We start from the raw sequence: 24,731 nt of genomic DNA, 5'->3' as shown, positions 1-24,731 counted from the left end.
ATATCTCTCTATCTCTCTATCTATATTCATATATTTCCCCCAATTTAATATTAAAAACCAAAAAAATTAAAAAAAAAAGGGGGGGCGCCTGGGTGGCTCAGTTGGTTAAGCGGCCGACTTCGGCTCAGGTCATGATCTCACAGTCCGTGGGTTCGAGCCCTGCGTCGGGCTCTGTGCTGACAGCTCAGAGCCTGGAGCCTGTTTCAGATTCTGTGTCTCCTTCTCTCTGACCCTCCCCCCTTCATGCTCTGTCTCTCTCTGTCTCAAAAAATAAATATATGTTAAAAAAAATTTTTTTTTAAATATTAAAAACCACTTAATGGGACAAACTTTTTATTACTTTAGGCATAATCATTAATTAACTTGCTCAAGATTTCATAGAATTAAAAGAACAAATGTAAAGGACTCAGAGAAGTGCTTGTCGTAAAGGTATTAATAAATAGATATTAGTTCTTGTTTACTGTTCATAATGTATATGTATTTTTTCTTCATCACAAATGTAATAGTATCCAAATAATGTACAAACATGTGAAGGAAAAATAAGAGTCCCTGTAATATTCTCCTGTACTGTTAAGAATTTGGGGGGGGGGGTGCCTGGGTGGCTCAGTCAGTTAAGCATCCGACTTCGGCTCAGGCCATGATCTCATGGTTTGTGAGTTCAAGCCCCGCGTCAGGCTCTGTGCTGACAGCTCAGAGCCTGGAGCCTGCTTCGGATTCTGCGTCTCCCTCTCTCTCTGCCCCTGCCCTGCTCAAAATCTGTCTCTGTCTCTCAAGAAGTGAATAAACATTTAAAAAAAAAATGGCTCTTAATGTATTTGGTGGACTTTTCTTCCTAGGGCATCTATGAAATGAATTCTCAGGATGTAATAAGCCAAAAACTGGTTATAATCAGTATTCATCCAGGAAGCATCAAGTGATTTCTTTGTTTCTTTCTTCTTTCTTTCTTTCTTTTTTTTTCTTTGCCAAATTTTCTCTAGAGAACAAAATCACTTTGGTTGAGAAGCACTGTTGTTTTTTGGTTTTTGGTTTTTTTTTAATATCCTGAAATGTTTTGGTACGTTCTTTCCTGGGACATTTTCCCATGCATCTAAGTTTTTACGTGGTTCTAGACTCTCTATATGCATCTAATATTTGAACGATGGAATCAACTTTTGCAATCCTCACAACCATCACTATTGCTAATTTGCACGATAACACTATTAGCTCTTCATTATATTGAACATATTTCTCATCTGGCTAACGTCGTCCATTTACTTTTCAATGTACGTAAATTCTAAGTCAAATTTGTTGACCTTTCATGATTTCCTCCATCCTATCAAGAGGCTCAAACCGCTGGCCTTCTTCTAGCTGTTTCATGAACATTCTTTTTTTATGGTTTACCTTGGCTTTTCCGTATTCACGTTGAAAACTTCTCTTTATTCAATCTGGTGTTTATTGTAAGATAAAAAGAAAGGGTCTAAATTTTCTTCCATGCTACCTCGAGTATCTGCCCATCTTTTCCTTTCCCATGGGTTGATGTTCGTTATTAAATTTTACTTATAACTTTTCTTTTTAGTAATCGTTATTTTATTAATATCTGTTTTGTTCCACTTATAAAAAATAAGTTTATTTTTGTGCTAGCATAAAGTGATTTATGTAATGTGGTTTTATATTTTGTTTTGATATCTGGTAGGGCTGGTTCCTCAATTATGTGAATTTTCTCTCACAGCCACCTCTTCAGGATACTCTAAAGGCATCCAGTCAGTTCCATGGTGAGATTTTTGCCAAAGAAGTGAATATAATTTGACATGAAGGGAGTGTCAAGCTTATAATTTGGAAATATTACTGAGTCAGCTTAATTAACGTGTTTAAGGGATTAACTAGAAAAAAGTAGATCCTGGGGCGCCTGGGTGGCGCAGTCGGTTAAGTGTCCGACTTCAGCCAGGTCACGATCTCGTGGTCCGTGAGTTCGAGCCCCGCGTCAGGCTCTGGGCTGATGGCTCAGAGCCTGGAGCCTGTTTCCGATTCTGTGTTTCCCTCTCTCTCTGCCCCTCCCCCGTTCATGCTCTGTCTCTCTCTGTCCCGAAAATAAATAAACAAAAAAAAAAAAAAAAAAAAAAAAAAAAAAAAAAAAAAAAAGTAGATCCTGAACAATCTTAGTATTCAATCATGTATTATAAAAAAGAGTTCTAAGCATTGTGGAGGGCAGCCTAGCACTAATTTAGATTGTCTGTTGAAATAAACGATTTTTTTTGTTACCTGTTTCTTCTGCCCAACAAATATTATAATAAATCCTCTTTAAAAAAAAAAAAAGGTACAAGAATTATGGAGGGCAGCCTAGCACTAGTTTAGATGAAGGATGATTATGCATTGTTGACTTTGCTCATCAGCAACTTGCTGTGTACGAGTTTGGGGTTTAGGGTTTTCTATCTTACATCATTCTCTGTTTGCCAGCAGAGGGCTACTCGTCTACTGAACTCAAGGATACGTGATTTCTAAACTGCTCTAGTCAGCTCTACCAGCTTAAAATCCTGTAGCCTACACCAGTGAGCGAGGCTGACCATCTGGTCTCTGCAACTTGGAAAGTGCTCCCTCACTCATGTTGAAATATTCTTGAAGGTCTGCTTTACCACTGATGTGCTTCCTCTGACTCTTAAGGCCCACAGGCTACGAAATCATTTCCATGCCATGCAATCAGCAGTAGAGTAATATAGACAAAAAAGGGTCAGAGGGGGTCCTGAGGAGAGTTGAATGGGTTGAGCACTGTGAGAAGAGCAAGGCCTGCTTTACTTTCATTGCCAAGGGCTTTCTTGGAAGAATTAGGGGCTCTCCCACTGGATTCCTTCGTTCTTAGCAGGTGCCATGAACATCACACCACATTCAATGACAGGATGGACGAGTGAATGAACAGTGACCATGACGAAGGAAGGACCTACATTTCTTGCAGGTACACTTACTAGATGCACACATGGCCAGAGGAGGGTCCCATGTGTTATCTGCCTGGCACTGGCTCTGGGGACTACCTTTCAGAGTATACCCCTCTTCACACTCCAAAGTTACATTATCTCCATGGTGATAGACTTTTCTCATTTCCACGTCCTTCCGGATTCCATTCATATGCGCTGGGAGTCTACATTTTGCCTCTGAAAACAGAAAAATCAGAAGGAAATGGATATTTTATTAATTTTTAGTTGAAACTGCCATAATGCAAAGATCTATGACCCCCAAACTACCCTGCCTTCAGCAAAGATGAGTCATGTTTTCAATCAAGACCTATTGACACCTACCCAACACCGTACAATTTTAAATTCTCTTTCATTTCTTAGGTAAAGAAAGAGAATACAGAAGGTACTGCAATCCGCTTTTAATTATTGACAACTCTGCAACTGTAAAGTGGTCGACAGGTTGGGAGTTATGATAACCATGTTCTAATCCTGGATCCGCTTGGGTCACACCGTAAGGAAAGAGGAATATCACATTAACTCTCTCTAGGTATACAACAAATACTGGTATTTTGCTTCTTGGTTAAATGCATGTTTCTGGCTCATTTCTATGCATAGAAGCTAGTAAATCATGATTCTCAATTTAAAACATAATTTTAAAATTTAATTTATTTTATCTCATTTATCTTATCCTTTGTTTTGCTTTCTTTCTCTGCCCAGCTATTGATACCTCCTTCAACCAGCAAAGCCGGCTTTCCAGTTGTAATTATCTCAAAATTAGGCGAAATTATTATTTTCAAAGAACCAACAAGGCGAAGTGGTATTTCCCAAAATATGGTCTGTGGTCTTCCTACATCAGAATATGCTGATGGGTCTGTTAAAAATAGACCTCGAGACCCCACCTCAAAATGTCAGAATCAGAGTTCTTAGGAATGGAGCTTGAGACTGGAATCTTCTTAACTAGGTGCTTGGCTGATTTTGCTAATGCTAAATACAGAATGACCGCTATAAAGCACGTTTGACGAGGACAATTATTAAGACAAAACGAATTTCACTTGGAAGCAGCTGCCAAGAGGCTAGAATAGTACCCTTTTATATTCAGGAGAAGAAACGTCCCAGAGTCTTAATTTGAATAATCCGTCTTTGAAGTATTCTCTGAATCTTCATACTTCTCCATGTAACTAAAGCAAAGAGGGGTGAGCTTTCTTCCTGTTCCTGCAGAGGCACAGGCACTCCACAGTTCGTGGAGAATAGAGAAGAGCCACTTACCGTCTCTGTAGAGGATATTTTCTCTATCTCTAAAACCAGAGGTCGGCTGGACAAGAAGGACTTCTGAGACTTTTAGGTTGGGGAGAGCCCCATGATCCTGTCACCACCCCAGCAGCCATAGGACTAACTGCTCCTTAACGTTGGAAACACAGGCCTGTCTGAAGTCCCTCCTACCTCATCCCTGCCCTTCGCCTAGTTTACTACAAAGGAGACAAAGAGCAAACTGCTAACTTAAAGTTGTGCCAAGTCAAAAGAACCACATTTAATAGGAGACAGAATACAGTGCAGTGTTCCAAAGCATGGGCTGGGCAGTCACCCAGTCTTGGCACCCCCGTCTGGGAGCTGCCTATCGTCGAGTGATTACTGGGGCTCTCTATTTCCTCTTCTGTAAAATAGCAAGAATAATCCCATCTCATCAGATTCTTTTGGAGACTAACACAAATGACTTTTTTTTTTTTTTTCAACGTTTATTTATTTTTGGGACAGAGAGAGACAGAGCATGAATGGGGGAGGGGCAGAGAGAGAGGGAGACACAGAATCGGCAACAGGCTCCAGGCTCTGAGCCATCAGCCCAGAGCCCGACGCGGGGCTCGAACTCACGGACCGTGAGATCGTGACCTGGCTGAAGTCGGACGCTCAACCGACTGCGCCACCCAGGCGCCCCCACAAATGACTTTTATAAAGACCTCGGTACCATGCTTAGTCACTGAATAATATTTTTAATTCCATATTTTGTGGGGTTTTTTTAATTTTTTTTTTTAACGTTTATTTATTTTTGAGACGGAGAGACAGCATGAACGGGGGAGGGTCAGAGAGAGAGGGAGACACAGAATCAGAAACAGGCTCCAGGCTCTGAGCTGTCAGCACAGAGCCTGATGCGGGGCTCGAACTCATGGACCGCGAGATCATGACCTGAGCCGAAGTCGGATGCTTAAACGACTGAGCCACTCAGGCGCCCCAATTGTGGGTTTTGTTTTTTTTTAAAGAATATTGCCAACAAAAGATGTTTTGAGTCAGATGCCAGTTTTGCAAACATAGACAGGAATAAAGGAAGTAAGTTTTGGCACTTGTTTTAAGGAAGAGATGAAACAGACATTTCACCTTTGGTCTTGGAAATTATAACGAGGACCCATATCCAGTAATTCCGGTAATTAATTGCTCTCAACCTTCCTCCATATTTCAGTTTTCCTCACAAGAAAGTGTGCTTCCAGCCTCCTCTCGAAGGTATTTATGAGGACCACTTGTAACTCCTCTGAGGTCTCTTAGAGCTGAGATATTTTATTAGTTAAAAGCCTGCAAAGCATTTTAAATTGGTGTTTGATGTCTACTGTATTACCAGAAATTCCATCAGTTCTTCTTACTTGTTTGGTAGAGCTGAGAATCCTTGGGCAGCCTCCTTCCTATCTTTGTCTCTGCTTTTCTCCCCCTTCTATTGATACTCATTTCACAATCCTCTCAGAAAGGTGGCTTAGCCTTAGCAGCCTCATTCATCAATTTTCCATTAACAAAACCCAGCAAGAATAAGAAATACCTCTGCAATAATGTTCAAAATGACTCCAGGTTCCCAGGTACGTGCAGAAGATGAAGTTCCTTCCCACCAACAAGTAGCCTGGGTCACAAGTGTAGCTGACCGTCATCCCAGGAAGATATGGAAATGGATGTTCTCCAATGTAATGCCCATTGTGGATCCTGGGTGGATGTGGGCATGCTAAGAACAAGACCCCCCCCCCCCAAAAAAAAAAAAACCACAAGAAAAGACATTCAGTTAAACAAAGAAGTACAAATACGCCAACGTATCTAATAACATCTCTATTAGAGCCACACGGAGACCCAAGGCAGGCAGGTTCCAAAGGCACTAAATATTTACTGATCCCTGGGAAGAATGATTCTTCAATCGGAGACCTCTCAGCCTTTAAGCAGGACCATCTGTGTTGTCCCCTGCATACTGCACTGGCTGGGAATACCACCAGGATCTCAAATGACCAGTTGCACGCTGTCTGTCCTCGCTGGCTCACAGAGCTTGTGTGGACAATCACAGCCACAGATGAGCCTCCAAGTGCCTGGCACTGTCACTTCATGCCAGACTAATGTGTAAAAGGAATGAGCTGCTAAGAGCACAACCTTGAACTCCGCTTCTCTAGGGCGTGTTGAGTTCCTATTGCTACAAGTGAGACAAAGGGTCACCAAAATGCAGTTACAGGCTGAGCAGAACACTTAGAAGTAACAAAAGGAATACAAGTGCCTATGTTGGAGTTTCTTTATTTCTGTAGCCTCCAGTCTGAAGTAAAATGAGGCCATCAACATGTGCTTTTTGCTCTGCACACCCACTTAGCGAGTATAAAGACAACTTGTACTGGAGATGGCACGACAGAGTATTTTCTTTGGCACTTGTATTTTACTGCTTTGAAAATACTCTCGAGAAAATCTGGGCCTCGCTGTCTCTCCCCATTCTCCACCTCCTCCTCTTTTCACTGTCCCACACTCCTCGCCCCCGTGGGAAGGATCATCAGAGTACCACGGATTGGGACACAGCATGGCACATCTAGAACCCTTCTATTAAGTTGCTCAGCAGGTAATTCTGTGTGTCTGACTTTTATAACCAAGCCACGTTCACAAGCAAAAACAGCTGTCACCACAGACATGAGGACATTCTAGCCTAGATATTCTGATCCGGCTGGGGCATAGGGAAGTGGGTACTGACCAGCAGGGCCAGCAAGTTCACAGGAAGGGGCAGGGCCGCTCCAAATCCCGTTCCCTTCACCGTCGCTTGTGCAGCGGATGGTGCTCTCCCCGACGAGGTTGAAGGTCATCCCTCTGGCTGAGCGGGGTTCACACATGTAAGTAACTTCCTCTCCATAGGGAACGTCTCCCTGAGAAGTTCTGGGGTGGTTCCCATTAGGGATAGATGGAGGACTTGGACAAAAGATTTCTAGAAAGAGAACAAGAGCTTTAGATCCCATTAGAGTTTTAATCAAAACGATCGTACAGCAGGGGTGCCCTGGGACTGTATTTTTTCCGTGAGAACACAACTACAGTGGGTGGACTTAAGTATGTAAGGCTTCTTCTGAGAAGGAATGAACTGAAGTGAGACTTGAATTACAGTTTATTGCAAAAGTTCCAAGACCCTCCAGGTAGCTAAGGTTTTAATCAATTTGAAAGGTAACTAATTTGCTTTTTCAGCACCTATCATTTGTCTACTTTCTGTTTGGCATAAAGACAGTCCTGGGTTGACACTGAGACACAAGGCAGACAAGATTGGCCCTCAAAGATCCGAAGTTGCCAAGAAATCTTTGTAAATCTTTAGTAAACACAGATGACCACCTTCAGCAGATATAAATGTTTCTTGATAATTCAAGACCATTATCTGTGTCACTAACAAATACACAATAATATCTTCAGGATACACTGATTACAGGGCTTTTCAGAGCCAGATTAAGTGGCTCTAGGGAGGCGGGTTTTTTTTCCCTTTTGCTTTTTTTTCTTTCTTCCAGGTGACCAGCTGTCCTTTCTTTCTGCTGTTAGTGTATCTGTTTCTAGCAGTTCCCTCCCTAAACTAATCTGATGCTTTGAATCTGACATGAACTTAAGCATAGATACCCAAGCCTGTCAGAATTGTGTGAATAAACAAAGTGAAGGTCCTAGGACGTCAAACAGTGATTGACTTCTCATATCTGGATTTTACCCATGTGTTTATGTTTATCTAAAGTTTATTTATGTATTTACTTTCAGATTTACATGTCTCAGGAAAGTAGAGTTTGTTTTTGTTGGATATCTGAGTTTTATTTATACCGATCGTTCTTGTAAAGTTCCATCACAATCCCATCAGGTGTCCAAATAGATTTCTAGCAAAGATATTTCAACAAAATCCAGATGAAAATAGCCATTCACAACTGAACAAAGGTGCCTCTGTACATTACATTTCTGCACACCTGCGCTTCGAAAAACAATGAGGATAGTTATCTCAGAGGCTGCTATGGATCCAAGGGAGCTGGGATCCAAGGGAATTGGGGGGAATTGCCCCACCCACATTTGCTGGAGAGAGAAAAACATGGTGGACATGCACCAGAGACAGAGGTTTTGCAGAGGCCCAGCCAACTTGATGGGAGAAGCGGGCACCCATCTAGGCAGGACAGAGGCAGAGGAGAAGGATCTTGAGGAGCCAGCTGCGTCTTTAGGGCCAGTGACTTCCCTCACAGAAGAGGTGGAAAGTGAAAGTGGTGAGTGACTGTGACCCATTTCTATCCAGCTGCACAGATTTCTGAGGGGGGCACCTGTGCACCTGGGAGAGAGAGGAAAGGGAAGGAGAGGCAGTCAAGAATAAAAAAGGGCCTTGAAGGGACCTGTTCCCTGGCTATCAGCTTTGGGATGTTAGCGGGAGGTTTGCTCTCAGACCTCTGGGAGTACCCCTGATCTGTGGGCAGTGGGCACCCACAGAGCAACAGGTGTTAAACCCACACTTCCTCCAACTCCACCGTCAGCTGTTTCTACACCAGCTTTTTAAAACCAGCATGCTCCCCTGTGCAGCCCAGGGCCACTGCAGGCGAAGAGAAACCAAAAACTTGAGCTAAGGCGCCACCTTCTGGAAAACAAAAGAATGGTTTCTAATTGCAAGTTAGTTGAACTGGAGTAAACAAATAAAGGTGTGTGCTACTTCAAGTGCAATGGCAGAACACTCTCCAGTTCCATCCATGTTGCTACAAAAGGCCATATTTCATTCTTTCTCATTGCCAAGTAGTATTCTATTGTGTATATAAAGCACAATTTCCTTATCCCTTCATCCATTGATGGACATTTAGGCTCTTTCCATACTTCGGCTATTGTTGAAAGTGCTGCTATAAACATTGGGGTACAAGTGCCCCTATGCATCAGCACTCCTGTATCCCTTGGGTAAATTCCTAGCAGCGCTATTGCTGGGCCACGGGGAAGATCTATTTTTAATTTTCAGAGGAACGTACAGAGAAAGACAGATACCCTATGTTTTCACTCTTATGTGGATCCTGAGAAACTTAACAGAAGACCATGGGGGAGGGGAAGGAAAAAAAAAAAGTTAGAGAGGGAGAGAGCCAAACCATAAGAGACTCTTAAAAACTGAGAATAAACTGAGGGTTGATGGAGGTTGGGAGGGAGGGGAGGGTGGGTGATGGGCATTGAGGAGGGCACCCGTTGGGATGAGCACTGGGTGTTGCATGGAAACCAATTCGACAATAAATTTCATATTAAAAAATGCAATGGCAGAGATACATTTTGTCAAACACAATGAAAAATCACAGGAATATTGAATCGCAAAGAGGAAATGATAATTCTCCAGCGATCGATTACAAAGGCATGGAGTATTGCAATCTAACTGACAAAGAATTCAAAACAGCTGTTACGAAGAGATTCAATGAGCTACAAGAAAATTCAGCATGATGAGTCGATGAGTTTAGGAATAAAATTAATGGACAAGAGTTCTTTACCAAAGAGACTGAAATTAAAAAAAAAAGAACCAGACACCCACTAAACTACCCTTTTATTCATGTACAATAAAGTTTTCTATTTCTCTAAAAGAAAAAAAAAAAACCCAGAAATTCCGGAGATGATAAATTCAATGAATCAGATGAAAAACAGAATGGAGAGCTTAGGAAATAGGGTGGATCAGATTGAAGAACAAATTAGTGACTTGGAGGATAGGAATTTAGAAAGGACTCTGAAGAGGAGAGAGAGCTAAGATTTTTTTAAAGCGATGAAACCCTATTAGAGCTATGCGATATGAGAAAAACAAATATAACTGGTTTGCCAGAAGAAGAAGAGAGGGGGAAAGGAGCAAGAAAACAGTAGCTGAGAATTTTTCTAACGTGGGGAAGAAATTGAACATACACATCTAAGAAGCTAATAGAACACCCTATTATCCCATTGCAAAAAGACCCTCCTAAAATATATTATAATGAAACTGTCAAAAATCAATGAGCAAAAAAGGATCTTAAAAGCAGCTAGTGGAGGGGGGTGGGGAAGAAAACAATCTACAAAGGAACCCCCATTAGGCTATCAGTGTATTTCTCAGCAGAAACTCTATAGGCCAGGAGAGAGGAATGATATATTCAAAGTGGTGAAAGATAAAAGTTGCCAGCCACCAACACTTTATCTAGCAAAACTGGCCTTCAAATATGAATGGGAGATAAAGGCTTTCCCAGAAAATAAAACAACTGAGGGAGGCTCATCACCGCTAGACCTGCTTACAAGAAATATTGAAGGAAGGAAGCCCTTCAGCTGAAACGAAGAGACGTTAACGAGTGACATGATAGCAGATGAAAGTACACAGCACTCTGGCCAAGGTGAAAAATAAAGACAACTGTAACTCTATATTGGAATGGCATATTAACCATTTAATTATAATATAAAAGCTTACAGAGGGGCACCTGGGTGGCTCAGTCAGTTAAGTGTCCAACTCTTGATCTTGGCCCAGTCATGATCTCACGGTTCATGGGTTCCAGCTCCATGCTGGGCTTTGTGCTTGGGATTCTCTCTCTCTCTCTCTCTCTCTCTCTCTCTGCCCCTCCCCGACCCTCTCCCTTTCTCTCCCAAAACAAATAAATAAACTTAAAAAAATATATCCTGGTCTTTTTAAAAAAAAGCTTACGGAAAAGAACATTACAAATAACTATACCTACTATAATTTCTCAATGAATTCACAGCATAAAAAGAGGTAACCTGTAACATCAAAAATATAAAAGGGGACGAGTAGAAGGGTGGAAGCTTTATAGGTGAATGAAGATAGGGTGTTATCAACATAAAAAAGGACTGTTTATCTATGAGATGCTTCGTGTAAGCCACATGGCAACCACAAAGCAAAAGTCGAGAATAGACTCATGAAACATAAAACATGAAGAGAATGAGTAAATCACCCTAGAAAACCACCATTTTGCAAAGACAAAAAAGGGGTGGGGGGGGGGGAAGGAGAAACAAGACAATAACCGAAGGCAAATGATCCGATGGCAGTAGTAAGTCCTTATGTAGCAACAGTTACTCTAAATATAAATGGATGAATTCACCAATCACCAGGCACAGAGTAGCTGAGTGGATAAAATATAACACCCAACATATGGTGCCCACAGGAAATTCATTTCAGCTCTGAAGACATATAGGCTCAAAGTGGACAGATAGAAGGGGATATTCTTGCAAGTGGAAATCAAAAAAAGTGGGCATAGACATACTTTATAGAAGACAGAATAGACTTCATGCCAAAAATAAGAGACAAAGAATGTCATTATATAATGATAAAAGGGTTGGGTCAATATATCTAGAAGATATAACAATTGTACGAATATACACACCCAACACTGGAGCACTAAATATATTAGGCAAATACTGAGAGATATAAAGAGAGAAACAGAAAACTCTCCAATAGTAGTAGGGGACTTCAGTACCCCTACTGTGAGCAAAGGATAGATCAGACAGAAAACCAACAAGGAAACATTGGAATTGAACCATGCTCTAGAACAAATGGACTTGACATACATATATAGAACATTCTACCTAACAGCAGCAGAATACACATTCTTCTTGAGTGCACACAAAACATTTTCCATGGTAGATCATATGATATGGCACAAAACAAATCTCAGCAAATTGAACAAGACTGAAATCATACCAACTATTTTTTTTCTGACTACAATAATAGGACACCAGAAATCCACAACAAGGGGAAAACTGGAAAATCTACAAATATGTGCACTAAACAACACACTTCTGAACAACCAATGGATCAAAGAAGAAATCAAAAAGGAAATTAAAAAGTTATCTTGAGAGAAATAAAAATGGAAATACAACATATCAAATCTTATGGGATGGAGCATAAGCAGTTCGGAAAGGAAAGTTTGTGGTGATAAACGCATATATTGAGAAACTGAATGACCTCAAATAACCTAACTTTACACTTCAGGTAACTAGAAAAAGAAGAACAGATTAAGTCCAAAGTTATGAGAAGAAGGAAATAATAAAGATCAGAGTGGAAATAAATGAAATAGAGAACAGAAAAGCAACAAAACTAAAAGTTGGTTTTGTGAAAAGGTAAACAAAAACTGACAAACCTTTAGCCAGACTCACCAAAAAAAGAGAGAGAAGACTCAATAAATAAAATTAGAAATGCAAAAGGAGACAACGGATACTACAGAAATACATAAGACCATAAGACACTATTATGAACAATTATATGCCAACAAATTAGATAATCTAGAAGAAATGGATAAGTTTCTAGAAACATAACACCTATCAAGACCAACTCAGGAAGAAATACAAAATCTGAAAAGACCAATGACAAGCAAAGAGATTGACTCAGGAATCAAAAGCCTTCCAACACAGAAAATTCTAAAGCTGATCACTTCACTGGTGAATTCTACCAAACGTTCCAAGAAAAATTAATACCAATCCCACTCAAACCTTTCCAAAAAACTGCAGAGGTGGGACTACATCTAAACTACATCTAAACTCATTCTATGAGACCTTGACACCAATTCCAGATAAGGACACAACAAAAAAAGTAAACTATAGATCAATATTCCTGATGATATAGATGCAAAAATTCTCAACAAAATATTAGCAAACCAAATTCAAGAACACAAAAAAAAGGATTATACACTATGACCAAGTGGGATTAATCCCTGATATGCGAGGATGCTTTAGCATACACAAATCAATAAATATAATATATCACATTAATAAAATGAAAATTTTTAAATCACATGATCATCTCAACAGATGCAGAAAAAACATTTGACAAAATACAGCATCCTTTCATAATAAAAACCCTTGGCAGATTAGGTATAGAGGGAGTATTTACATACCTTAATGTCATAAATACCATATATGCCAAACTCACAGCCAACATTATACTCAATGGAGAAAAGTTGAAAGCTTTTCCTCTAAGATCAGGAACAAGACAAGGGTGCCCACTCTCACCGGTCTTATTCAATGTAGTATTAGACATCCTGGCTAGAACAATTAGACAAAGAAATAAAAGACAAAGAAATAAAAGGCATTCAAACCAGGAAGGAAGAAGTAAAACTGTCACTATTTGCAGATGATATGATTCTATATATAGGAAATTCAAATGAATCAAACAACAGCTGGAACTAACCAATGATTTCAGTAAAGCTGCAGGATATGAAATCAAGATACATTTCTATACACTAAGGATGAAACATCTGAAAAAGAAATCAAGAAAAATTTCCCATTAATTTGATGTTATTACATCAAAAAGAATAAAATACTTAAGAATTAGTTTAACCAAGAAAATGAAAGATCTGTACAATGAAAATCACAAGACTTTGCTGAGAGAAATCAAACAAGCCACAAACAAATGGAAAGACAACCTATGTTCATGGATTGGAAAAATAAATACTGTTAAAATGTCTACACTACCCAAACCCATCTATAGATTCAGTACAATCCACATCAAAATATCAATGGTATTCTTCACAGAAAATAGAAAAAAAAAACATTTCTAAAATTTGTTTGGAACCACAATGTAAAAACAAATCAAAACACTAAGACCCAGATTAGCCAAAGCGATTTTGATGAAAAAGAACAAAGCTCGAGGTATCATACATTCTGATTTCAAACTATACTACAAGGCTACAGTAATAAAAACAGTAGAGTACTGGCACAGAAACAGATACCTAGACCAATAAAATAGAATAGAAAGCCCAGAATGAAATTCCTGGTTATACAGTCAGTTAATAGTTGGCAAGACAGCCAAGAGCACCACTCACAAAAATTAACTCGAAATGGATCAAAGACCTGATACTATAAGACTCCTGGCAGAAAATGAAGAGAATGCCCTTGACATTGGTCTAGGCATTGATTTTTTGGACATGACACCAAAAGCACAAACCTCAAAAGCAAAATCAACAAATGGGACTACAACAAACCTGAAAACTTTTGCACAGCAAAAGAAACAATTCACAAAATGAAAAGGCAATCTACAGAATGGGAGAAAACTTTTACAAATCATATAGCGGATAAAGGGGTTAATATCCAAAAAATATAAAGGACTCATAAAACAACTCACTAGCAAAAACCAAACAGTCTGATTTAAAAAGGGCAATCTCTAATTCCTCACGGTATACTTTTTACATTTCTTAAAAATTTATCAGACTTATTTTTAATAAGTTTTATTTCTTCCATTAGCTATTTTCCAACCATGCTGAACATTTAGATTTTTAACATTTTCCACTGTCATAAGTATTGTTGCATTGAGTGTCTGTGAACCAAAATCATGGGAAAATTCCATGATGATTTTCTTGGGATAAACTCTGGGAAATGGAATTACTAGGTCAAAGGGCATTTACATTAGGCTTTTGTATATATTGCTCATAAGCCGTCCAGAAGTTTGTGCCCACTTTTACTGCCATCAGTCCTGTGTGTTTGATCTTGACTTCCTCAGAGCCTTACAATTTTACCAATTTGCAATCGGTCATTCTTCCGTGTTCCTCAAAGTTTTGGAGGTTCACTTTGCAATATCCCACTGAAAAGATGCAGGGTCAACTAATCAAGAACAAATACAACCTGGAAGAATTTAAAGAAAGGATAAAGCGCAGAACGATCAGAGGCTTGGGGCAATTGCTAAGATTTACGAGATCTTATTTCCTTTTTCAGAGTAAAAATAATAAGAAAGGGAGTTACCTACTTTTTGGGCTTATCACATGCTACTAAGAGGTGGCAGAGACAAATTTTATTTTCTTCAATGTCTTTTCATTTAGTCATGAGGAAAAGCCTTACACTGGGAAGCATTTACTATCAAAGTAGGAAAGGAGAGCAATTTTACCTGAGTTCAGGTTCACAGTTTTAGACAAATAACCTCCTAAAATAAAGAAAAATCTGGACAACTATGTAGCATAGGACTCTGGATTTCAAATATCAGGGAGACTACTCTCTGCAAGATGGATTGGATTTCCTCTTCATAACATGAGGCAGATATGGATGGAGCAGAGGGAATTATGGGAAAAAATACTTCAACTCACTCTTACAAATAGGTGTTTCCTTATCCCAAGTGACAGTATTGCCCGAGAGGTGACAGGCTGCAGAAGGGGAGCCAACGAGTCGATACCTAGAAGCAAAGAATGAAAAATGATTACACTCTACACTTCTTACTTAAGTCGCCATGAGAAAATAATTGCAGGTAGATGTTACAAATTACAGGCAGATTCAAACAGGAGAAGTCAAGGAAGAAACCTCATCTCTATCTGCGAATTAGTCCTTTATTTCTAAGGACAAGCTTATATTCTTCCTGCTTTTATCCATGTTTACTGCTAGTTCCTCACCACTGAACACAAAAATTCCCTTCATCGTGGGACATTTTGTACTTGTCTTTAGCGAACCTCAGGAGTTATTTTATTCATGCGCACTTCCATCAAGGAAATGATAAGCTCCTTGATTAACAGGGAAGATGCCTTATTGAAATATTCACATCCTCTAGCACCTTGCCTAGAGATCAAGCATGTGGCACTCAAAGGACAGAAAGATGGCCTTACTAAGAAGATTCAAAAGTGAGAAGCAGGGGAAACAGCTAACCATCTTCACACCTTAAATGTAAAAGGCAGGGGTACTTAACTATTTTGCCATCAAATCACTCAAAGTAGGCCACAAAATTTGGAACATTTTGTCATCACTTCTTTTTTATTGATTAGGTAACTATACAGTTACCGTAAGACATGTCACAAAGGATATCCAGCTAAACCATTCACGTGTTCCATGTACAGTAGGGTTAAACTTGATTAAGTAAAAGGTAAGGGATATCATGCAATGTCATATAATAGTGAGCAGTTACTGGAACAGCTAAGAACTTGGCTTCTTGATTACCCAAGACACGTGATCAGGACAGTAACCATTTGTAGCAGAGTCTACTGATATCTCCAGTATCTCCTTTCCTCTTCTTCATTAGTAATGAAACTGTGTGTTTTTAACTGGGCCATTGGCCACCTCATTAAAGGCTTCATTTCTCAGCTTCCCTACAGTTGCGTACAGCCATATGGCTAAGTTCTGGCTAAAGGGATGCCCCTGGAGGGTCTTGTGAAACTTCTGGAAAGTGTCTGTAAAGGAATGGGTGTTCTCTTCTTCCATTATTTCTCTCTGCTGGCTGGAGTTTGGGCCGTGTGATGACACAGAGTCTCAAATAGAAGGATCCCAGGTTTATGTGGATCATGGAGCCAGCTATCAGCCCTGGACTTGGAAACTTTACAGTCTTCTTTGAAGGACTGCCCCTGTTCTTAACCTCAGAGAGAAGTAAACTACTATCTTGTTTAAGCTCCTATTATTTTCTTTGTTCTTTTACAGCTTAATCTAACCCTAATATACACCAGCTCTTGCAAAAATAGTGATATAAAGATGATGGGGAGCTATGTGGGCATAGCAATGACAGTGAATACTTTTGGAGGCATATTGAGTCACTTTTGTTGACAGCTTGTAGACAAATTGAGTGAATTTTACTTACTGTTACTTTTCATTGATTATAGTGTAAAATCCTTTCAAATGTGCCAACAAATATTTCATCTTCAGAATTTCTTCAAAGAAACAGCTTGAGAGCCACTAGTATGTTTCCTTCCGCCTGCTTTCTGTCCTACATTTAAAAGTTGTCTTACCAGCACAACATCACGGATGTTGCTCGACTTCTGACTATAGAGGTTGCTCTTAATGTGTTCACTATGACTAAGTTAGAGAACTGGAGTAAAAAAAAATGTGAAGCAGCTTCCAGCCTATGTGTGGCTGTAAAAAACAGCGAATATTTTTTAAAGCATTATAAGACACTAATATGCTACGATCGCCATTATGTTGTAATTCTTCCTGACTCGATTACCCATCTCTCTGAAACTCATAACTGTACTCAAGCCTTACTCCTTAGCTTCCATCAGCATTAGAAATTTGGGTGGCCATAAAGCAAAACCACTGGTCAAGAAAAGCCATGAGATTCCCTTCCCTATAAGCAAATATACACACTGTGAGAAGCATGCGGAGACAGGCATCGGAGAGTCCATTGCATGAGGTCAGGGATGGGATAATTAAGGGCTGGAGGGTGGTGCTCCTTCCATCCTTCCTATTTGTTCACGGACTTCTAAGTATTTGGGAGTAGAGGGAATCTATGGAGATATTCAATAGGCTGCAAATGATTAAAAGTTGCTCACAGATAGGATGCTGCGGCACAAATCATATAACAATATGATAAATCATAGCAATAAATCATAACACAATTGTGTATTAAACTTTGCATCTCACAGAGAATATAAACTTTCTCTCCAGGAGCCATTTATAAAAGTTGTATCATATCCCTCGGCAGAGTGTACCCCAAGAATTTGCACAGAGAAGAAATCAAAACAGCTCTACACCCTCATTATAATATAACAACACTAGGAATTAATAATCACAGAATAAACACAAAATTGAAAGTTTTGGATCTTGGTCAAAGACGAAAGTAAAACAGCCATTGCAGATTACCTATAGGATAACAATGACGCATGATCATTGAGTCATGTGCCCAAAACTCTTCAAAGTGCTTTGCATCAATTAATTTAATCTTTATTTTTTAAAATTTTTTTTAACGTTTATTTATTTTTGAGACAGAGAGAGACAGAGCATGAATGGGGGAGGGGCAGAGAGAGAGGGAGACACAGAATCGGAAGCAGGCTCCAGGCTCTGAGCCATCAGCCCAGAGCCCGACGCGGGGCTCGAACTCACGGACCACGAGATCGTGACCTGGCTGAAGTCGGACGCTTAACCGACTGAGCCACCCAGGCGCCCCGAATTAATTTAATCTTTAAAATGATGCCTTGAAGTGAATGTTATGCATAGCTCCCATTTACAAAAGAGGAAACAGAGAGTTTAACAAATTTGTTCAAATTCACATGACAGATATTGAGGTTCGAGTTTGAATAATGTTAATTGGCCTTAACAGCCTGTAGTAATAAACCTTACATTATTCAGCTACTTCATTACAAATGCTGATGCAATATTACTCTTTGAAAATTTCTAGGACACTGATGCCAAAACCGTCCTTAGAGAAATATTTAGTACTTTTGTTATTTGACGAGAAAATTTTCAAATAAATGAACACAACATTTTATGTTAGATGTTTTAAAGACTATAAACATGAACATATGAAAGAAGCTGGTCTGAGGAATTACTAAAATAAATTAATAAGTAAGAAAAATGGAATATAAATGATGAATAAATCTAAGAGCCATTTCTTTAAAGTGGTCGATTGAAATAAACAGAACTTGGTCAATTGTAACCTCACAAAATGACACATCTACAAATACACATGAACGAGAAAGTAGTTATCATCACAGATATTTAAAAAACTCAATACTTTATCAAAATATTATATCCTCTCTATCTTAATGAAATTGAAAACATCCATGAGATGTATCAATCTAAAGGGAAAATAAAATGTATCAGGATGTATTTAAAAATAGGTAGAACGGCTGATAAACCCGTATCTGTTTGACTATATGTTTTTAATCTTTTTGGATATGTACCTAGGATTGGAATTGCTGGATCATATGGTAATTCTGTGTTAACTTTTGAATCACCGAACGGTTTTTCTCAGAGGCTGCACCATTTTACATTCCCAGTAGTAATCACAAGGGTTCCATTTTGTCCACATCCTCACCACACTTTTGTTTTCCATTATAGCCATCCTATAAGGTATGGAGTGAGTTTCATATGCATTTCTCTAATGACTAATAATATTTAGTATCTGTTCATGTGTTTCCTGGACAATTTGTCTGTCCTCTTTGGAGAAATGTCTACTCAAATCCCTTGCCCATTTTTAAGTTGGGTTGTTAGTTTTTTTGTTGTTTAGTTGCAGGACTTCTTTATATAGTCTGTATATCAAACCCTTATTAGATAAATGATTTGCAAATATTCTCTCCCATTCTGTGGGCTGTCCTGTCACTGCCTTGATATGTCCCTGGTGTTGCCTGGGGCTCCCGTCATTTGAAGGACTGATGAACTAAGAAGTCAGAACTCCTTGTTGGGGGCAAGGGGTGAGCAGGGCAAAATCCATACTTTCCAGATAATGCAATTGATACTTGTGTCCAATTTAACCACCTCTCTCTTCTAAGGGTAACTGAGCTCAACTGACATGTGGGTTACATGCATATTTTCAGGTAAAAAAGGCTAGAAGACTTCATAGCAAAATATTAACTATGATGAGTTAATTGTGGGTAGAACTGTGGGTGGTGATTTTTTTGATCTTTGGGTTATTCATGGCTTCCAAGTATGGCTAATGAATATATGTTCAATCCAATAAATATGTTCAATCCAATAAAATTCATTGGATTTTACAATCCAATAAAATTCTATTTTTTTCTCTGAATTTGTTGTGGCAACTGAAAATTAATACACATTCTTTAATTGCTCCCTTTAAGTTGAGGCGATGTTTCTGGCATGGTTCCCTGCGCTAAGGAAAAGTTCAGAGCAAGAACTCATTAATGTTCCCGCTTTGTGCATGTTCATACAGAGCTGCTATCATGTTAAGATTTACCCTGCAACCCCTAATTCAAGGTCCTCCAATTCAGCTATAGTGCTCGCTGATCTTAGTTAAGAACATTGCATGCACGGGGGCACCTGGGTGGCTCAGTTGGTTAAGCCTCCAACTTCAGCTCAGGTCATGATCTCGCAGAGCTTGAGTTCGAGCCCCGCGTCAGGCTCTGTGCTGACAGCTCAGAGCCTGGAGCCTGCTTCGATTCTGTGTCCCCCTCTCTCTTCACCCCTCCCCTGCTTGTACTCTGTCTTTCTCTCAAAAATAAATTAAAAACAATTTTTTTAAAGAATGTTCCATGCATGGTACAACTAGCATTTTTCCTTTTACTCATTTAATAGACTGGTCCTTTTTATCCAGTGAATATCTTACCAGGCTTCACACATACTACCTTCCGCAGGAACCTGGTGCTGTCCTCTAGTTAAAATACAAATTGCTTGCTACTCTTTTTTTTATTTTTAGAATTTATTTTTTAAATTATTTTTTCTAAAAGTTCACTTATTTATTTTGAGAGAGGTGGGGGGAGGGGCAGAGAGAAAGAGAGAATCCCAAGCAGGCTCTGCACTGTGCCCAACACAGAGCCCAACACGACACTTGAACCCACAGACCATGAGATACTGACCCGAGCAGAAATCAAGAGTCAAGACACTCAACCAACTGAGCCACCTAGGCATTCCAGCTGTTGCTATTTCTTTTTTATATTCCTTTGGTCATACGCCCATGTTCAAGCTACCATCTCTATCCGGAAGTTCCTATTGATAACTTTTTGAAGTGTAGATGATAGTCTAGTGTGTCTGGTTGGGAGTAGGTCAGAGATAGCATTGTTGTTCTGAAACTCACATTCCAGGGATAGTGCTTTCAACTCACCCTTCATTACAAGAATAATTCACTGTTGATCCAAACTGGGTATCTGTGTTTATATGTACCATGCCATTGAAGGGTTCTGGAGGAGCTCCACATGATTTTCCTATGGGAGAGAAGGAAAATTTGGGACTAGGTGTAGAGTTCAAATTACCTTTGCTTTTACGATTCAGTCTGGAGTGTAGCAGACTGAACAGTCTATATACTTCTGATTGTTCCAAAGGATTGACCACATTGAGGAAGTGCACCAACTTCAGACTCAAGCAGCTCTGGAGCACTGCTTTTTAAAAGATGATGCCTGAATCTCCCAACAGAAGAAATATATGGATAAAGAATTGTTTTCTCATCCCACGAGCCTAAATCAAAGGCCTCAAAATTTGAGATTTCCTCTCCATCTTGGTTATTGAAGCACAGGTCACTGTGATCCACGTGATTTTCTTTTGTGTCCCTATTTCACTCATGTCATGGTTTTAGCCATCAAAAGTAACCTCCAGGGAATGGAAACTTCCCCTGATTCCTTTTGTGAGAGACATTCTTGCGAAATAAACATTGAGTCAAGACTGCAAAAACTCCAGGCAGTAAGAAAGGCTGACCTACAAGTTCACCCTCCATTTAAATACCGTGGGCAAACTCAGATGTCTACAAAATTTGAACAAATTAAATGAGATCCCACAGACGCTTCGACATACATGAATTAGCTCCCAGGATGGGGTTACTCACGTCTACACGTATCTTCGGCACTGGACCAGACCAAGTTTTCTAAGCAGGTGATAGAAAACGTAGACTCAAAATACCCAGGGGAACATTTAAAAGTCAAAGATGTCCCAACTGGAAACTCAGATTCATCAGTCTGAGTTGTAGGCTTGGCAAATGGAAACTGTTTTGGGGCTTTACAGTAACCTGGAGAGCAAAACCACAGGAATACAAAAGTGAGCCGAGAGATTTGCGCCCGTCCTCCTCTTTCTGTCCAGTTAAGCTGATAGATGGGTTCATGGAGACAGACTTCTAAAAACGGCAAAAGGTCTTTTTCCCCTTCAAGTTACCTTAGGATGGGGCTTTCCAGCAGCATTTACTCATCAGGAAATTTTTACTACTTAGAAGACGATTCACCTTTTTGGCCTTTTTGCCCTTGTTTCACCAAAGCAAGAGTTTTATTGATTTTTAAAGTTTATTCATTTATTTTGAAAGCCAGAGAGAGCACAAGCAAGAGAGGGGCAGAGAGAGAGGGAAAGAGAGAGAATCCCAAGCCGGCTCTACACCACCAGCACAGAGCCCAATGAGGTGCTCAAACTCACAAACCATGGGATCATGAACTGAGCCAAAACCAAGAGTTGGACGCATAACCGACTGAGCCACCTAGGCACCCAAAGCAAGGATTTTAGCTAAGGATGTCATGTGTCAGGCCTATCAGACTGCCTCTGTGTAGAGTTAACCATTCATACCCTCATTTATTAGCGTTAATATACTCATATCCATCAAGACATATTTTACCCTCTCTCTCCATTTGTTCCTCCCAACCTTATTCTCAGGGTGTCCACCATAAGTAGCTTCTCTGGCACTAAATAGCAGTCACTACTTATAGTGGGTTGAATGATGTCCCCCGAAAAGATACATGCATCCAGGACCTCACAATGGAAACGTACTTGGAACAAGGATCTTTTCAGCTATAATTAAGGTAACAATCTCAAGATGAGATCATCCTGGATTACCAGGGTGGGCCTTCAATCCAATGACTGGTGGTGTCTATAAGAGAAACGAGAGGGACATTTGAGACACAGAGACACAGGGGAGAAGGCCATGTGAAGACAGAGGCAAAGATTAGAACGATGTGTCCACTAGCCCTGGAATGCCAGGAGCCACCAGTATCTAAGAGAGGTAAAGGAGGAGTCTCCTCTAGAGTCACAGGAGGGAGCACGGCCCCACCAAAACCCTGATTTCAGAATTCTAGCCTCCAGATCAGTGAAGAGAATAAATTTCTATTGTGTGAAGCCACCTAGTTTGTGGTAATTTCTAGGCAGTCCTAGGGAACGAACAGAGCACTCTTCTTCTGATGCTAAACCAGAGATTTAAGGAAAAGGACAAAACAGACGAAGCCATCAAGTAGCTTCTTTAGCATATGAAAATCCCTTTGGAAACTTCCCCTTCCCCTTGCCTTTACCTCCCCCCCATACCCCCCCACCCCCACCCATATAACCAGTCTCTCCTCAAGGTCCTGAGGCAGCTCTTGCTGCCCATGGGTCCTGTCTCCGTCCTTTAATAAAAACACCTTTCTGCGCTGGAAAAAAAAAAAAAAAAAAAAAAAAGAAGCTATGTCTTTTTTTATGAGAGGGTATATTGTGTGCTACATATTTCAAATAGAGTCTGACCTCAACGATCTCCTTTTTGGAGGAGACTGCTTCTGTTTGCCCACTCAATAAGCGTGCCTGGTGGCCTAGGCAACTGCTTTTAAAGAAATCTCACTAGATTCTAATGGGAAGGGGAGGGGCAGCAAAGAAAAGTTAACGCGTTTTATCATGTGTTGCCTTTTCTCATCGGATTGCTTTTCTCTGTCATGTGGTATCCCAAGTCTGGTGCCACCTCCCTGTGTACCCTGCTTCTGTCTTGGGAAGGCCTACAGTCAGTCCTCAAGAAGCAGGTAATTTTCAGTCCTTCGGAAGAAACAGCCTCGTCCTTTCCATACTCTTTCCCTTGAGCTGATCTTTCCTTGCTTCTAACTCTCAGAACGGGTAAGTTCAAGGGCAAAGATTAAGGTGGGCCCCACAAGCCAGCAGACAGAGGGGCATACTTTGAGTCAAGGTCTTAAGCTACAAAAGTAGAGTCCCTTTGGTCACTTAGCCTATTTGGCATAAGACTGGCTAAAGCCTTAGCTAAATAATATCCATATTGCCAGTTTTGCAGACGATGAACTTGAGGGGAGTGTTTGGCAATCATCCGGCATTGGTTACTGTTCATAGCCAGTTGTTTTCATGTCCTCTCCAGTGAATACGTTTTTCTTTTTTTTTTTTTTTTTTCAACGTTTATTTATTTTTGGGACAGAGAGAGACAGAGCATGAACGGGGGAGGGGCAGAGAGAGAGGGAGACACAGAATCGGAAACAGGCTCCAGGCTCCGAGCCATCAGCCCAGAGCCCGACGCGGGGCTCGAACTCACGGACGGCGAGATCGTGACCTGGCTGAAGTCGGACGCTTAACCGACTGCCCCACCCAGGCGCCCCGAATACGTTTTTCTTCTTGATCTTCCCCTCCCCGTCCCTCTCCCTTCTTACCCCACTCTGCTCACCACTGCACCAGCAAGAAGAGTTTTAGAACTTTGACGCTTCCACTTATGACAAAGTTGAACTCACAAGCACACACCATAATCTTAGAGACATATGAAGGATCTGGGCCTGATATTCTGAATCCACTTGGGGTATGTGGGTACTGACCAGCAGGACCAGCAAGTTCACAGGAAGGGGCAGGGCCGCTCCAAATCCCATTCCCTTCACCGTCGCTTGTGCAGCGGATGGTGCTCTCCCCGACGAGGTTGAAGGTCGTCCCTCTGGCCGAGCGGGGGTCACACATATAAGTAATTTCCTCTCCATAGGGAACGTCTCCCTGAGGAGTTCCGGTGTGGTTCCCATTAAGGATAGATGGAGGGCTTGGACAAAAGATTTCTAGAAGGAACACAAGAGCTATAAGTTACATCAAAATGTTTACATTTTAACCCAAGTTGATTCTACAATTATGGGATGCTGTGACTGTGTAGCCAATTAAATGACTAAACTCTCAGGGAGAGTATAAACCATAAAATAAATATATTAGGCTGCTGTTGAGATGCTTCCAAATGAAATGACACTGAAACCAATGTTTATTATTACAACGTCCAGGAGGGATTTAATCATCCTGAACTCTTTGAAGACATAAAACTTCTGGATAATTGAGAGCTCATTCTTTTAAAATAGACAAAAATCTTAACCACATTGACAAGGAAGGCATTCATTTAATAAGGAAGTTATCCATTAATTCAACAGGACCTACTGTACATCCCCTACTATTTTAAGTACAAGATAGACCAAATCTTTTAACATCGAGGCTCTTCATCCCAGAGAAATCTTTCAAAATATATTATACATTTACTATCTATCACTGATTTAATCTTTTCTTGATGACTTGAGGCTGTTAGGCTCCAAA

At 40.2% G+C, this 24,731-nt stretch overlaps 1 protein-coding gene across 1 annotated transcript in view; it reads right to left on the bottom strand.

Annotated features, from left to right (window-relative positions):
• CR1L (complement C3b/C4b receptor 1 like) overlaps window positions 1-24,731 on the bottom strand; it is a 67,435-nt gene that overhangs the window by 11,449 nt on the left and 31,255 nt on the right. The window contains exons 9-15 of the mRNA XM_045456736.1: window positions 23,987-24,214; window positions 21,283-21,462; window positions 20,569-20,668; window positions 15,188-15,273; window positions 6,892-7,119; window positions 5,722-5,898; window positions 2,937-3,122 (exon numbers count right to left, since the gene is read on the bottom strand). Of these exons, the coding sequence (XP_045312692.1) occupies window positions 2,937-3,122; window positions 5,722-5,898; window positions 6,892-7,119; window positions 15,188-15,273; window positions 20,569-20,668; window positions 21,283-21,462; window positions 23,987-24,214 (1,185 nt within the window). The remainder of the gene's footprint in view (window positions 1-2,936; window positions 3,123-5,721; window positions 5,899-6,891; window positions 7,120-15,187; window positions 15,274-20,568; window positions 20,669-21,282; window positions 21,463-23,986; window positions 24,215-24,731) is intronic.

Source organism: Leopardus geoffroyi, chromosome C3 (genome assembly GCF_018350155.1).
Source record: "Leopardus geoffroyi isolate Oge1 chromosome C3, O.geoffroyi_Oge1_pat1.0, whole genome shotgun sequence".
Classification (NCBI taxonomy): domain Eukaryota; kingdom Metazoa; phylum Chordata; class Mammalia; order Carnivora; family Felidae; genus Leopardus; species Leopardus geoffroyi.
Note: the sequence above shows the minus strand (reverse complement) of the source record. Positions and strands in the feature narration are given on the sequence as shown.